Source organism: Schistocerca americana, chromosome 2 (genome assembly GCF_021461395.2).
Source record: "Schistocerca americana isolate TAMUIC-IGC-003095 chromosome 2, iqSchAmer2.1, whole genome shotgun sequence".
NCBI classification, from domain to species: Eukaryota; Metazoa; Arthropoda; class Insecta; order Orthoptera; family Acrididae; genus Schistocerca; species Schistocerca americana.
In genome coordinates this window covers 505,458,005-505,474,875 of record NC_060120.1, presented here as the reverse complement: position 1 = coordinate 505,474,875, position 16,871 = coordinate 505,458,005, and the positions used below count along the sequence as shown (strand labels likewise).

General features: G+C 41.8%; 1 protein-coding gene across 2 annotated transcripts in view; it reads left to right on the top strand.

Moving 5' to 3' along the window:
* Positions 1–16,871, top strand: part of LOC124596262 (bile salt-activated lipase-like) — a 72,213-nt gene that overhangs the window by 31,936 nt on the left and 23,406 nt on the right. The window contains exons 5-7 of one of the 2 annotated variants that reach the window (XM_047135336.1): positions 914–1,110; positions 2,096–2,264; positions 14,603–14,775. In XM_047135336.1, coding sequence (XP_046991292.1) covers positions 914–1,110; positions 2,096–2,264; positions 14,603–14,775 — 539 coding nt within the window. The remainder of the gene's footprint in view (positions 1–913; positions 1,111–2,095; positions 2,265–14,602; positions 14,776–16,871) is intronic. The other variant, XM_047135337.1, reaches the window with a different exon arrangement.

Genomic DNA, 16,871 nt, shown 5'->3' with positions numbered 1-16,871 from the left:
TCCCCTAAGGTAAGTGTCTTTTTGCGCTGTAAGCTGTAGCAAGATAAACGGTTCTTTGTTTTTTCCGAGTCAGCGTTAACTGGCGTATGGTACCTGGTTGTGCTTGAACATTATGTGATTCCTCAGTTACAAAAGGAAAACGTCACAGAATCTATTTTCCATCAATGTGGCGCCACCTCCTTACGATCATGAAGTAATTTATGAATATCCTCTACTATTGCTGAATCCTTGTAACTGTGGACGAAAAAGTGCATCAAATATCATCTGTATAGCAGGCGAAGGACAGCTATGTAAACCTAAATATCTGCCATTAAGGAATATTTGTTGCTAAAATAGTATGAATGTAATGATCACAATACTGCAACTCCATGTACTATCATACAAATTGCTCCTCTTAGTAAAGAGAAAATGAAATCAAGCGGCAGACAAGGTGAAGCTTCACTGAGACATGTAGGCATGAAGACGAAGACAGTTATTTTACGTTGCTGCCGCCATTTGACTATAACAATTTTTATTTACAGTTATGCGATCCAGATTTCGGCCTTAGGCCATTTTCAAGTACAAGAACTTATTTTGTATGTCAAAAGATATCATATTGGTACGAAATACAAGTCCCTGTCGAAAAAGCATGTTTGGCCTATATGACCACATATACTTTTTCGACAATGACATATTTCATTCCAATCTGATGTGTTTTGACAAGCAGATACGTTTTTACACTTGAAAATAGCCTAAAGTCGAATTCTGTAGCGTATAACAATAAAATATTAATTATACTGACAATTGTTGCTGCATCATACAAAAAATTTACAATGACTATGGCTGCAGCCAAATTGAAAAGAAGATAGTTGTGTCTGCTCATGGCAGAATCGTTTCTCTAAACACATTCATTTGTAAATGCATTCACCTGCAGGTTTATTCCAACGTGTAATTTGTCAAAGTGGAGTCCCAATCAAAGGTCTGATGGGTAGTGGTGGTAGAGAACAAGCATTCGGCTTAGCCAGAACCCTGGGTTTCACCGGGAACACCACGGAGGAACTGGTCGCCTTTTTGATGGAACAACCGGCAAGAAGACTCGTCGAACATGCGCCTGAGGCAGTTACGAAGGAGGTAAAGACTTACAATCAACAAATAAACAGTATAAATATATAAAGCAAACATACACACTGAATGGCTCCTCAAAGTCGCCATGCGCATTTTTTCTGGTATTTTTCGGCAGCTGTTTGCAATTTCGCTTTTGCAATGTGTAGCTGGAGACAGACCAAGCGAATACTGCTCATCATATCTTTCACGTGATGCCAAGTATCTACGGAAAGCGTCGGTTTGTTTTTGTTTAAAAGCGAACTTTGGCTTTTATGACCAAGTTAACTTTGGTTCATAACAAGGACTTTGCGTAGATGAGCGCTAACTGTGCACCGTGGTTACCGTTATTTATTCTGCTGTCAGTTGCAGTTAGCTGGGAACAAACACGCACCAATTCGGGTTCCCAGCGTGATTTTCCTCCCTGGCATGGAAAATATGAGCATGGAATATACGAGAAAATTCAGGCAGGAAATAAATACCCTGCCGAACTTGACAAGGGAAGACAACCAAAATTATATAGGACGCGAATTGATTGAGGCCTTTCTCCGACATAAACGAAATGGTCTTTAAAGCTGAATTTTACGTGTATCACATAGACGAGGCCAGAAATTAGTCTAATGGGGTATTCGTTTTATGTATGTGTATTAATAAGAACAATAAAACTCTAATAATAACAAGAACTCTAGGCGGGACAACACTGTCACGGCCCGCGATAACTCCTTCCGCCTTGCAGTGGCGCTGCTCGGTAGCTGCTGGTGTACTGTCCCTGGTAATACATATTACTAAACTGAATAGTTTGATACTGCTCTATCCAAGGGGCACGTAAAATTCCACTAAAAAATCAATTTGTTTGTAACGGGAAATAAACCGACACTTTCGGTTGACATTGAGCGTGGCTTATCTGCCGAAACACCAGAAAAAATGTACCCGACAACTCTTTGGAGGAGCACCCTATATGAAGAAATAACTGCTGTCGTACACGTGCCGCTAACAATAATTCTGTCTTATTTAGCGACTGGAGAGACCGACAATGGCGCCATTCGTACCATCGATCGAGCCTCCTGGGGTGCCAGACAGTGTGCTTACCCAAGACCCTTACGATATACTAAGCAGTGGAAAATTTACTCCAGTGCCGAGGATTGTAGGCGTCACCTCTCGTGAAGGACTGATTTTTACGCATGGTTCGTACTCTCACCAAGACGGTAATTTCATGAAGTATCTTTAATTATAATACAATAAATTGGTGCAAAAAACGTCCACTCCCTGCAAATCTAATAAATTTAATGTCATTAATGAGGGACAGGAACTCATGCTTCCACTCACAGGTAAAAAAGAGTTGCTGTATACCAAATATGGTAGAACCATTCTTGGAAATTTGTGTAAATGTATAAATTTATCATGCAGTTTCTCCAGGAAGACTTAATCCTGTAAGTGACACAATGTTCTATCCAGCGTAGTAAAGTAAAAACGTGTCAATGTGTATTCTTTGGAAATAGGAATCAATAATATTTATTTCGAAACCTACCATGAGTTGGTGTATGGTGTGGTAAATATTCATACCAACGAAGAAGGAGCACAGAACAAGTGTTCAAAACGCTTAAAAATATTTTCAGTTCATTAGGAATGTGTACTTCTATTAGTAAATGTGCTCAGAAGGAAGACGGTTCCCAAAGGCCTAGAGTTCACAATCAATTATAAACCACACATGTAAATTCACATTTACAGCCACTACAGTATCAGAGACAGTTCCACGACATTTATGAAATCGTTCTTCAAGCACATGCGAACATTCTTGTCTAACTGCTGTATCTGTACTTGAAGAATGACCCATTGGTACACTTGAAACTGTGTTACCCATACTATTGTCAGTCAGTCAGTCTGTGACAGTCAGTGAGTCATCTTTGAGACTGTAGTAGTAGGAGCCACACTAATTGCACCAGAGTCTCCTCCAAATTGTGAATCATCTGCATGCTCTTCTGTAAACTCTACCCAGCAGTTCACTACATGACTAGCCAGGACTTTATCTGCCATGGAACTGTGTAATTCCATAAAATAATTCTTGTAGATCTTAAATAAATATTCAAAGACATCAGTAAGCACCTCCACAAAGTATTTCTTGTAGTTCTAAATCAGCATTCACAGATATCAACACGGTCCTTCTAAGTATAAACACTAACTACAAATAAGCAAAAATTATATGGTTACTACACTTAAGTCTGTACATAAAATGTTTTCGTGATGTTGCACATTTTCAGTAATCATCCTACATGTGCACTGTCAGCGGAAATAATTATATTATCTCAACAGCCAACATTTTCGAAATAATTTGCCTAACAATATTATCTTCAATGTTCATTCTTCATTACAAGCAGCAATGCATATCATATAATGAATAGAACTGGATGTAACTGGAGTTGATTTCATGACAATCCATTTGTTTACTTGTATGGCGCTGAAGGAAAGTATCTCTAAATGTGCTTACAAACGGCTCCATGTAGATATTGTACTTTATCCATTTAGTGACCAAATTATTTCCAGAAGTTGTAGACTTTTTATGAAGACTTTACTGCGCTAAGAAACCATACACAAAATCATAGTTTACATCTTGAATGTGAAAGTGTGGCTACAGGTATAAGAAAATTAGTGCGAACTATTGTTCGCACCGAACTCTGGAGTAACTTGACACGGTAATTTAAAAAACTGTATATCCTTCATTTTTAGTGCAAAAAAACATATTAAACAATACGTTAATATTTGTATTACTTCATATTGTCCTTTGAGTTCACTATGGAACTTCGAGGAGCATGGTGCTACACGCAAAGGTACATGACAGTTGCTACACATTAATTTTGTTCTGTTTTCTTTGTTCTTGGTGCTACATTTGCGGTATATTCTGTTTGTTTTACCTTTTGTAGGCAAATGAGTTTAACTTTATCCAGACGAACTTCAACTGGTATTCCAGACACGCCTATTTTTGGTGTCTGAAAATGAACGGGCCTTCTCTTCGCTTACGACTTGAGAAGCCAGATATGAGCTGCTTTGTCATGTGTAATCTAAATGTTAGCTGGTCTGCTTCTGTCTTCTGTAGCTTCCACATTATGTAGGAATTGACAACTGTCAGATCTGCAAGAAAGAGAAACAGTCCGTGCCACCACTTCCATGAACGACGACCTACAGCATACCATTCACACAGCTGATCAAATCTACCCACTCCACACATTATTTTATTGTACTCTGCCACAGTCCATGGGCAGAATACTTCACTTCTGCTTCCGTCTTTGTTTCTTCTCAAAACAGTTGTGATAATTTGATAGTATACAAACAGGTTTACTATCCTGTCGCTTCACTGCTGCAACACGAGACCTGACAGCAAATTCGAATTCTCCCCTGCAGAGTCTAGAGTTTTTTTTGCAGCATATCAGACAAATATTTCCGATTTTAAAGAAAAGTTCCAGTGCCATAAAGTCCATGAGACTGTAACTCTTCCGTTATTCATACTGTTGTGAAATAATTGTGAAATGCCATCAGACTTTTGCTGTCAGCCATTGCTTTTTGTTAGAGTAAGCGCAATTTCTTCCCTCAAAGTACATTCAGACGTATCATTTGTATCTATCTTTCCAGAGTAGATGTCTATATTTATGATTAACCCAGTACTAGCATCAGCCATCCACCACACTTTATTTCCATGCCTCACTGGTTTCATTGGCGTATATTGTTTGAATGTTGACCGTACTTTGAAGGCCACCATACATTCGCCAACTGCTAAAACAGAGGATGGTTTGTACACTTTACGAAGCTTATTTGATGTTGCACTGATTGCAGGTCGAATTTTGTGTAACTTGTCATACCCTGGCTCTCCTTTTTTCACATGTGCTGTGGTCATTGCAATCCAGGTTCTCAACAATTTTTTATCGATGTTCTGTCATGACTGATGACACAGCCGTTACTCACACATCCATGCGCGAGGCCGGATTCGAACCTGCGACCGTAGCAGCAGCGCAGTTCCGGTCTGACGTGCCTAGAACCACTCGGCCACTATGCAGGAAAATAAATCAAAAGTGTTACCCAAGAAACGCTACAAAAATCGAACTGCGCACTACCCAAAAAACTGAAACACCGAGATTATATGGCAACACTATGAAACACACACTGTTCACTCTCCCATTAAAAATCTAAATTACAAAAAAAAAAAAAAAAAAATGCTTAGAATCTCAGCAGTGGGAACGTAAATTGAGAAACAAACTAACCAACATAACATAAAAAGAATCTTACCAGAAAAATTACAGCATAATCAGCAGCAGCCGCACTTCAAAAAATGGTTCAAATGGCTATGAGCACTATGGGACTTAACATCTGAGGTCATCAGTCCCCTAGAACTTAGAACTACTTAAACCTAACTAACCTAAGGACATCACACACATCCATGCCCGAGGCAGGATTCGAACCTGCGACCGTAGCAGTCGCGCGGTTTCGGACTGCGCGCCTAGAGCAGCCGCACTGTATGAAGAAATAGCGCCAGCTAAAGTAAAACTAATCTTTAGGAAGAAACACTGAGATGACTTTCTCATGATAAAAAACAGCTTCTTACTTGAAATGAAAATACTAATACGTTCATTGTAACTAAAACGTTGTTCTTAAGCTCTTGTTTCAGAAGAACACAAAAGTCAAAGGAAATCAAAACCGTTACTTTCTTTACTAGGCAATGCTTCTACGATTATGCAAAATGCAATGACCTAAAGTGAGGTGAGGAGGTGGACTATTCTGTTGCAGGAATCGCTCAAATTATCAGTACACACCAGCAAAAAAATTATTATTGCCTTATAAACATATCAATATTGCAAATCCACTCTGTTCCATAAATTCTGCATCTGTAACGCTTCCATCAGATTAATAATTCTTAACAATTTTCTTCGTAAAATTCCTCCTCCAATTTGCACTACGCTAAAAATTCTGCCAGCTACTCCATGTCCAACACTCGACTACTCGCCACTCTACAACTGAGCCAAGGGTACAGAAGTTCGGAGATAACTACAGTCGCTGCTACAAGGTGGCTATTCCACAGATGTCTCATGCGACTTCTTTGCCGTCGAGACACGAAATTTCCACTCATTCTGAAACTATCTAGAAATAAATGTCTAGTCTACCTAGTCAGGGTGAGGAAAAATTCCCGCATTCGGACTTCGCAGCGCAATTCCTTGTGTGCTGGCAACACAAAAATGTCTGTCATAAAATTTTGTCCTGCGCATATTTATGGCAATAAATGGATGTTAAATATTGGCAATCTGTCAACACTGTAATCACATTTACAGTAGCAGTCTCTGTCAGTATCTAGCAGAAGTGCTGTGCTGTAGTACACTGGCAGCGTTTTGTATTAGCATGCAGAAGGTCGTGGGTTCGATTCTGGGCCAAGGTTAATTTCTCTTTATTTGCGGAAAGTAGTCTGCGTGGTACGGCATCTGGCGTCTTAATCGTCATGCAGCTATTAAAGTGGGTCTTCTGCTGTATCCTGACATAGGTGGTTACCGTACATGTGATTGCAGTGTTGCAAGATTGCCAATCTGTAACGTCCATTTACTGCCCGAAAATAGCGCAGAAAGAAATTTTGTGACAGACTTGTTTGTATTGCTAGTATGTGAGTAATCGCGCTGAGTCCGAGTGCGCAAATTTTTCTTCAACCTGTGGATGTCCATCTTTCGGCTTTCTAACCTTTCTAATACGTTTATACTGAAATTCCATCGCCAGACTCGTGGAACCTCGTATTGTCACTGGTTAGTCCATCTTTTCCTCACAGCCACCTGCCCCTTGGTACTTCTGTTCAAAATGTTCAAATGTGTGTGAATTCCTAAGGGACCAAACTGCTCAGGTCGGTAGTTCTGTCCCAGAAAACCTAATGGGGATTTTATCAAAGCAGATATTATCATGGCACTTCTTCAATTACAGCACACTTTGTCTATGGGTACACGTTATGTGCGTTTAATGTAGGAGTTTCCATTGCGTTTTGCATTATAACGCCGTTGATCATTGCTGCGTCTTCCGCCTTTGAGGGATACTTTTCCACCCCGAGGTATAGAGACTGTCCTGAAACTCTGTCCGCCTCTCCACCCTCCTGACAAGGCAGCTGTTAGATGACAGAACACACTAACCACCTTTGGACACGATTATCATTCAAAAATTAAGCTCTGACTGTGTAAGGGACCCAGGATATTTTAATTACTAATCAAATACGCTACCATTAGATCATAGGTACAACATGGGAACCATGTCGTAGTTCTCTTGTGGAAATCTTGTATTATGTACAGGTACATAAAGTAATGGACATCTACTCGAAGGTGCTCCAATGTCCCACGCAGCTTACATATTAGTACAGACTTTGCTTGGGGATGACGAATTCGAGCCATTACTGTTAGCACATTTTGTTCCTTGTTCCACATTTTCATCACAACTGCTTCTCCTTTCATGTCACCGGAAGCTGGAATCTAAATGGCATTGCGGTCATACACAAGTGAAAATTTCGTCCAAGCTTTTGACTCCAGTTTTTCAGTTACTGTGAAATATTTCCTTCTACATTTTGCTTGTCTGGTTTGAAAAGTATTTTTTCCAATTTGAAACTATGTTATAAGCAGAATCTAAAATTTCTTTCTGGATGGTACTGTTCAGTGATTAGTGCTATACTGTCTTAGCGGTGGTGCCAATGAAAGCTTCATAACAAAGCATATAATGTTAGAATGTTTATTATTTACTCATCAAGTTAATAGCGTCTGGTGACGCTAAATAAACTAATCTCTTCCACCGAATGAGACTTTCACTTTGCAGTTTACTCAAGCCAGAAAAGTGAAAATAGCTATGAGAGCTGCGGAAGAGGAGGGCCATAGAAATAATTGCCCTTGCGTTATATTTATGATGCTCGACGCATCTGGATGTTATATCCAGCTACGCCTTAGACCTAAATCATATTTATGATGCTTCAGTTGTAGTCGATGCATCTGGATATTGTAGTTGCAGTGCTACATACTTACAGCAATGCAAATTAAATTCAATGGACTATATTTTACTATAGTGAATAAAATAAAGCCGGCCAGAGTGGCCATGCGGTTGTAGGCGCTACAGTCTGGAACCGCGTGACCGCTACGGTCGCAGGTTCGAATCCTGCCTCGGGCATGGATGTGTGTGATGTCCTTAGGTTAGTTAGGTTTAAGTAGTTCTAAGTTCTAGGGGACTGATGACCTCAGAAGTTAAGTCCCATAATGCTCAGAGCCATTTGAACCATTTTTAAATAAAATAAACAAAAAAGAAATTTAAAAAAGCAGTATAATCTCCCACAAGATCTACAGGTGTCTGACGATGTTCGCACAGTTTTTCTACTTCACGTCTATAGACAGTATGCTGGTAGCAATTTGTCTGATTCAGTGTTATATTATATAAAAGACGTAAAGCTATGTAGTTCGGCTTTCCCACTGCTACAGAAGAATGCAGAAGATTAAATGGGTAGATCACATAACAAATGAGGAAGTACTGAATAGAACTGGGGAGTAAAGAAATTTGTTCCATAAGCTGACTAGAAGAATGGAACGGCTAGTGGGACACATTCTGAGACATCAAGGGATCACCAGTTTAGTACTGGAGGGAAGTGTCTGGATAAAATCCGTAGAGGGAGAGCAAGAGTTGAGTACAGCACGTAGATTCAGAAGGGTGTAAGTTGCAGTAATTATTTGGAGATGAAGAGGCTTGCACAGGAGAGAGTAGCTTGGAGAGCTGCATCCACAGCAACACCAACTACGTCTGTTCTCACCTCTCCATTCTCTCCTCTGCGTTTAACGGCGGAATTGTCATTGCACTCTTAAGTTTACCATCCTCACTTTTAATTTCACTGAAGATTATTTGCCTTGTCTGTATGCTGAATCAGTCCTCCTGATAATTATTTCTTTTTGTGTTTCTTAACATCTTTCCTGCAGCCATTTAATCTTGGCTGTGTTAGATGAGCCTTTGATTATCACCCATAAAGAGTGGGATGAAGCGTCAGAACGACAGTAGATTTGTTAAATTCTCTACTGTGGCCTTCAGCCGTAACTCATTGGGCACAGTATGGCGGAGGCGTCCGTTTGCCTCTCATGCTAAACAGTAGACGTCTGGCACTGCTGACAGCACAAAGAGCGGGGCGATACTCGAATGCCACTGCCAGTGACGACTACGGCTGCGAGCGAGATGACAGCGTGGTAGCGCAGCTGACAACACCGCGCTGTGGCCGAGGCATCCATCTGGCGAGCCGAAGCCTGTACTGAATTCCAGGATGTCACTCCGGGAGGCAAGTCTTATGGTGTAGTCTGTGACACTGAGTCGAGAATATTTTATTACCGAAATCGGTAACTACTCACGTTCGTTTAGGGGCTAAGGCACGTGCTCTCAACACTTTCATGGTGTCAAGTGAGGAAAGGCTAGCGTCCTCCCAGTAGCGTATTGCAGCATCTCGCTTTGGCTCTGGCATACGTTATGACCCAATATGGTAGCCGCATTTACCACTTGTTTCATTCTCAAGGACGCTAGTGATTAAGGTTCAAATGGCTCTGAGCACTATGGGACTCAACTGCTGAGGTCATTAGTCCCCTAGAACTTAGAACTAGTTAAACCTAACTAACCTAAGGACATCACAAACATCCATGCCCGAGGCAGGATTCGAACCTGCGACCGTAGCGGTCTTGCGGTTCCAGACTGCAGCGCCTTTAACCGCACGGCCACTTCGGCCGGCTAGTGATTAAGGGTGTAAACAGAATCTCTGTATATGAGGCACTGAGGATCAAGCAGCTAAATGTTATGGAAGGAAAGGCAAGCTCAGCTTATGGAGCTGACGAAGTGGCAGAGGGAAGTTACAGGTCAGACCTTGCGCTGCCCGACAAACAGCATGCCGGAGTCGTGCCACGCAGAGCAGATGCACACGGCAAGGCACAGACACTCCAGCAGTACCGGGACCATTCCCACCCCCCCACCCCACCCCCCGCTCCCTCCGATCATCCCACCCCCCCTCTCGACGCCAAGCCACGCAACCAAGTAGGAAACAGCGCCGCGAAGGAATCGCCTAAGAAAGACAGATCAGATCAAACAGTAAAACAGGCACAGTAGCCCTTCAACAAAGGGTGTGGAACTTCAATTAGTTGCAATTAAATGACAATTTTTCATAAACAAACTAAATCATGTTACTCTCCACTTAGTTGCAATTTGAGTATCCATTAAATTTATGTATTAAAAAATTTCCTTTAGTAAAAGTACTAAAAGAGACAAACGAAATTTCACAATTTGCAACACCAATTAAAGAAATTGAAAATAGTTACAATTACTTGCCCTGAGGGCTACAGAGAAATGTCAAATTGCACCCCAAAAAATTTTTTTTGCGTGTTCAGGTATGAACGTAAGCCCCGAGACGGATGCAGTCACATAAGCCAAACAAGATGTCACCTCAGAATCAGACAGGACAATGACGAGAAGCAAACCAATTTCTCCGCATTAACAGCCTCAACAAGGACTGGCCAGACCACACATCTGAAAAATAAACTAAAACCAATAAATGTTAAAACATGAACATACTTTAAACGGATAACCAGAATTAAGCACAAATGAGCAGAAACTCGTATGCTACTATCACAGCAGAAGCGAATAATATTACACAACAGCGACGTGGCCCGAATCCTTTAGCTCTATACAATAACCTTAAACACACTCTAACTATAAAGGCCACTGATCACGACTTGCTAAGGAACTTTTACTAATCATTTGGTTAGATTTAATAGAGAAACGATTAGTGATGGAAAGCATTAAGATTATGTTGAAACAAACACGCTCACATTAGTATTAATAAGATGTAAGAGGAAGGCAGAGGCGGTCTGCCCCAAAACAACTCTCGGCGTACTGGACTCGCATTCGGGAGGACGACGGTTCAATCCCGCGTCCGGCCATGCTGATTTAGGTTTTCCGTGATTTCCCTAAGTCGCTCCAGGCAAATGCCGGGATGGTTCCTTTCAAAGGGCATGGCCGACTTCCTTCCCTAATCCGATGAGACCGATGACCTCGCTGTCTGGTCTCCTTCCCCAAAACAACACAACCCAACTCTCGGCGTCAAGCAAATTCACGAGGAAACTGTAGACTCTCGCAGGACGTGCAAGGCGTCCAAGTTAAAGCAGCGTAAACGGCCATGGATGCGGTGGGCTCATCCACTTAGCCCATGAATGGAATGCACCAGAAAAATGCCTTTCCAAACACAGAACTTTCAAGGTTCCCCATAGATCAATCTTCCACCGTCATGGTTCCCACATATAAGGTAACACACTATTTCAAAACGTGCTTGCATCATGTCGAACGGCTGGCTCTTCCTCTCCCTCTCCCCAGAGAGACCGGTCTTGTCCTCGATTCAATGATCACAGAAAAATTCGCAACGGCGCGCATTCGCACCCCGCTGCCTCGCGGCGCACCATGGCCGATGACCGTGAAGTCAGGCCAATAGGCTGCGAAGCAGATATGGATACGAGCCAGCATGGCCCAGGTTTCCTCACTCAAACCAGAAGACCCCGCACCCTATTTTCTAAGCTAGTAGAGGGGGGGGGGGGGGGGGAGGTGGAGGGTAGTTCATTCTTGACCTGGCTAACGTCGATCCTGGAGGTCCTACCGGTAGCGGGGCTACGAACAAACAGGTTAACTGGACTCATTACCCTCTGTCCTGTAAATCAAGGTGCGAGTTTCTTTCCCTACTTTCGCTTGAAAGGGTTGCCTCTCTCAATTGTAACACCTCCTCTGTCGTCGATGAGCTAACTATATTGTCCTTCTGGCCCTATTCCAGTCCCGTCTGATGATATCTGGAGTGATATTGTCTGGCAAAACATGGTTAATTTTCAATAAATTTGCTAAAGGAAAATTAAGCGGACAGGCAAAAAGAAGGCCAATGGACACAGCCGAGGAAGCCTCATCCTGAGATGAATTTAAATCAAAATTAATCCAAGGAAGAGAGCTGTCCCAATTCGTCTGAGACTTGGCGGGGTAAATAATAAGGGCGGTCTTCAGTTTCCTTTTCACCCTTTCGGCGAAGGAGAATTGCAGGGTGTGGTGATGATATAATTAATGGCCTTACCAAAACAGAGGCGCTTAAACTCCCTAGACATGAAGGCGGGGGCGTTATCACTGACCAGAGCTCTAGGTGACCCGAACAGCGGGAAGATCCTAGGCAGATGGTGAATGATAACGGAAGCGAGAACTACCCTAATAGGGACAAGCCAGACGAATCGGGAGAAGGCGTCAACGACAACCAGAATGTAAAGATTCCCATCATTAGTACAGGGAAGAGGACCCAAGTAACCGACGAACAGTTTGTCCGTAGGATGCTGCTCCCGCTCGATTGCAAAAGCCCATTGTGTAAGTTATGATTCAGGTTACCCATGTTTCACAACTCCAACTGGCCAACTAACCGACGAATATCCTTACACAGTGACGGCTACGTCACACGCCGCTGCACCACAGCAACAGTTGCCGCACATGCTTAGGCACATGCTAGTGGTCGCCTGACATAGTCTGTCTCGTTTTTTTATGCACAGATACAGACTCATTTTTCAGCAATATGTGTCACAATTTCTACTCGCTCAGTGACATTGGCGGAATTGCATCGTAATATTTAGGTTCTTGTTGGTAGCCAGCCTAGCCCAAAACAAATGTGTGTGTTTGAGTCCCAATTCTCTCACTGGGATAAAAGTCTTAATGAAATGACCTCCCAGAAAAGAATCATGAAAGTAATGGAACACCGAAGGAACGAGTTCTATGGGGAAGCACCACCCATCTACTACTCCTTCTAGGCCTCGGCAAAACCCAACCCGAGGCTTGGTTATATATCTATAGATCGAACTTTCTGTGCTCGAGATAGAATCTAAACTTCTAGAGGGTGAACAGGACTCCAAGGCGTCACACTCATAGACGGATTATTCGAGTTCGGCAGCTGATAACCTCCTGGAAGCACCTGTTCATCGGTTACGTGGGGCCCCTTCCCTGTACCAATGAGGGGAATCGTTACATACTGGTGGTGGTTGGCGCCTTCTCCCGATTCGTCTGGCTTGTCCCTAGTGGGGTAGTTGTCGCTTCCGTTACCCTTCACTATACAGTCGCTCTGCAAGACTGCAGCCGTGACACCAGCGTTAAAAGCGTCGACAAAACCGGGAGTGACTAGCACAAGAGTATTACTCATGGCAAAGCCTCGAAAGCAGCTGTCGGCTCTCACCCTCGACGGAGGTCTCCCCTTTTTTGCAGAGGTTGTAAAAAGGAGCAGCAATATGGGAAAAGGTGGGAATAAACGTCGTGCAAAAAATGGCCATGCCGATGGACCTCACCACCCCCTTTTTATTCCTTGGAGTAAGAAATTTCCTTAAGTCGGACTTACGTTCTTGGTCGATCCTAATTCCATCACTCGACCCAGCTGCCCCAAGAAGGAACCTGCTGTCTAGCCAAGGTAATTTTTCACGGCTTAACTGTCAATCCGGCCCCTTGAAGCTTGAATAATACATGTTCAAGGTGCCACAACTGTTCACCAAAGAAATAGCTATACACTACAACATCGTCCAGGTAGTTGTGTCTACAACTTAATTTTAGATCGCCCAGGACATGATCTAAAAGTCAGGAGAGCACGACAGCACCGGTAGACAAACCTAAAGGCACTCGATTCAACTCACAGAGGTTCCAACCTGTTCAAAATGCAGTAAAATGCTTGGAATTTTCAGTCAAAGGTATCTGATAACGGGCTTGATTATGGTCAAACATGTAAAATAACGAACCTTGGAAAACGAAGTGAAACAATTGTGGAGGTGAGGGAGCGTCACAGATTCCAGAATGGCCTTTTGCTTAAGTGCTCTATAATCGATCACGAATCGGCAATCCTTGCTTGCTGGTTGGGCACTAAAAAGATCAGAGAAGCGTAGGGAGCAATTGACGGTCTGATGAGGCCATCCCGAAGCATTCCATTAACCTTCTGCCGCAGTATTCTCATCTTCGGAGGAGACATACGGGAATATCATCAACCATACGCATATTGTATTTGATTAGGTCCGTTACCTCAGTTGATTAGTAAGGACATTAGGGAATTAACACTCAGTACACAATATCAGTTAAGATTTTGACGGCCTGTTGACATAGCACACTGGAACTCAAAATAAATAACTTCCTTGTTCTTGGATACAGCAAGACATGTCCGTCAAAACTATCTGTTTGATGGCAGCCAGATTTTTGATTGCCTGTGCCTGCCGGTCACCCTGTTTACATTTTCAAAACTCAACTTGAAACTATGAGGAACAAAGCTACCCACATCGTAAATTCTAAGCTAGCGCACAACATAGTAAATAAGTTATTACTAAAAGCCAGAAACAGAAATGTGGAGTAATTCAGGCTGCTTGGTCTTAGAAGTTATTAATAAAAACTTCAAATATCATACTCCACATCATGTGTTGTAACACTGTCCTTAATCCTGGATGCTGAGTGGTGCAGTAATGTCCCTCCTTCACAGTACTCAACGTGGACAAAGCAGCCCTGCGAGAGCTCAACTTGAACTTTCAGAGAGCTCTACCCGCCACTATTCCTGTCAAAAAGGAGGAGCGCATCGCCGTTGCTCGAGACGTCAAGCGCTTCTATTTTGATAACCAGCCGCTAGACGAATCTACAATTGATCTGTACGCTGACGTAAGTTGTTATCTTAATGTATGACCAAATGTATAAAAGTATCGTTATATTACAATGTGCTCAGAACAATAAGGACCTAAAGCACACCATCATCGATTGTAATGCTTCTGACAATTGTTGATCTCATACTGAGTTCGGTTTATCTGTGCTGTGGGCCCATATTGTACATATGAACATTCACGAAGTTTTCTTTCACTGGTTCCCCTGATATTCGCTGAAATGTGGGCACGACAGCTGTGAGCTTCAGGCCCTTATCGTCCTCAGCACCTCATATGTAATATACAAAAAAATAACGAAGTGTGTAGAAAATCTTTTCTAGACACCTTCCACAAAAGCAATGGAACAATTAAATAAATAAGAATTTCACACTACTCAGTCACATCTCACAAGTGTTAAAGAATTTTCTCAGTCAATGCATTATTATTAAAAATAATTTGTTTTTCATTTAGTATTCTGAGGCATTTCTTACAGAAATCGTATTTTTAACAGAAATTTAAAACTACCAGTAAAAGGTAAGGTATGTAAGCCTCTCAACTCTCATCCAGTTTAAAACCGAAATTGTCTTTCTGGTGACCACTATATACTAATATTTATTATTCTATAAAGAGTTGCTAGGTTTATACGTCTATCACTGCATTATACGTGCCATGTTACGAAAGGGTAAGAAATGTGCTACGTACTGTGTATTTCTTGCAGAATGAAGATACAAAATTATGTGCCGCTATTACGGAAACTTATCACACTATTTTATACAAATCGCCTCATTTAGAGCTTATTCAACACTTCGACACTGTAGTTGATCCACTACTAGTCTTACAATATGTAGACAGCCTTTCTCCACAATGAAATGACCATGGTCCAATGTGGCAGCTATGTGTGAACGTAAAGAAAGTAAATGATACTTTTAGTAAAATAAAAGATTGTTTCTCAGTAAAATGACTGTCATCTGATTTATGAAAACCGCAGTTCACGTGGTATGTACAAGACAGAGCGAAATTTGGACAACAATAGTAGTAGCTGGGTGGCAGGCAACATGAAAAAAATGAATGCTCAAATGTCCTCCATGTACATGCTGATGAGAACGTGGGCTGGAAATCTTATATTTCTGGTTTATAATGTCGGCTGCTTTTCGTTTATGTGTGACTGAGGTCGGATAGTTTACTTTCGATGCTGCCGTTCGTTATAGTCGAAATGAATAAAGTCCTACGACAAATATACATTACTCTTAAAGATGTTCATAGCTTAGAACACCGATAAGGATTTGGAGATACTCATTGCTCTTGTCATCAACTCTTTAAATACATAAGCTTAGTATTGGCGTAAAGTATAATATCTGTGTAATGCATTTGTCCTCTTACTGCGTTCGACGGTATTGAGAACATGAAATAAAAGCACAACTGTAACACCCATAACTGTAGCACTAGGAAGAAAACAATGAACAATATTAATTACCAGAGGCTTCATCTGGCTACAGTACAAAATTACTGATCAAATGAGTAGTTGGCGAGGAGCATTAAGAAGAAATTAAAGAGTCAAATTTGATACTTCTTAGTTGATAACTACTTCGACAATGCAGATGAACTGTTGTATAGATAATGTGTATGAAATATCTTTTGATAATAACATGTAAAACACTATTCTGTCAAAATGTTTTGTTGTTGTTGTGGTCTTCAGTCCAAAGATTGGTTTGATGCAGTTTCCCATGCTACTCTATCATGTACCAGCCTCTTCATCTCTGAGTAACTATTGTAAACTATATCCTTCTGAGTCTGTTAACTGTATTCATCTGTTGGTCTCGCTCTATGATTTTTACCCCCCTCACACACCATCCCAACACACTAATCCCTCCAGTAGTAAATTGGTGATCTCTTGATGCCTCACAATGGTTCAAAATTGGCTCTGAGCACTAAGGGACTTAACTTCTGAAGTCATCAGTCCCCTAGAACCTAGAACTACTTAAACCTAACTAACCTAGGGACATCACACACATCCATGCCCAAGGCAGGATTCGAACATGCAACCGTAGCGGTCGCGTGCTTCCAGACTGTAGTACCTAGAACAGCTCGGCCACTTCGGCCGGCCCTCAGAATGTGTCC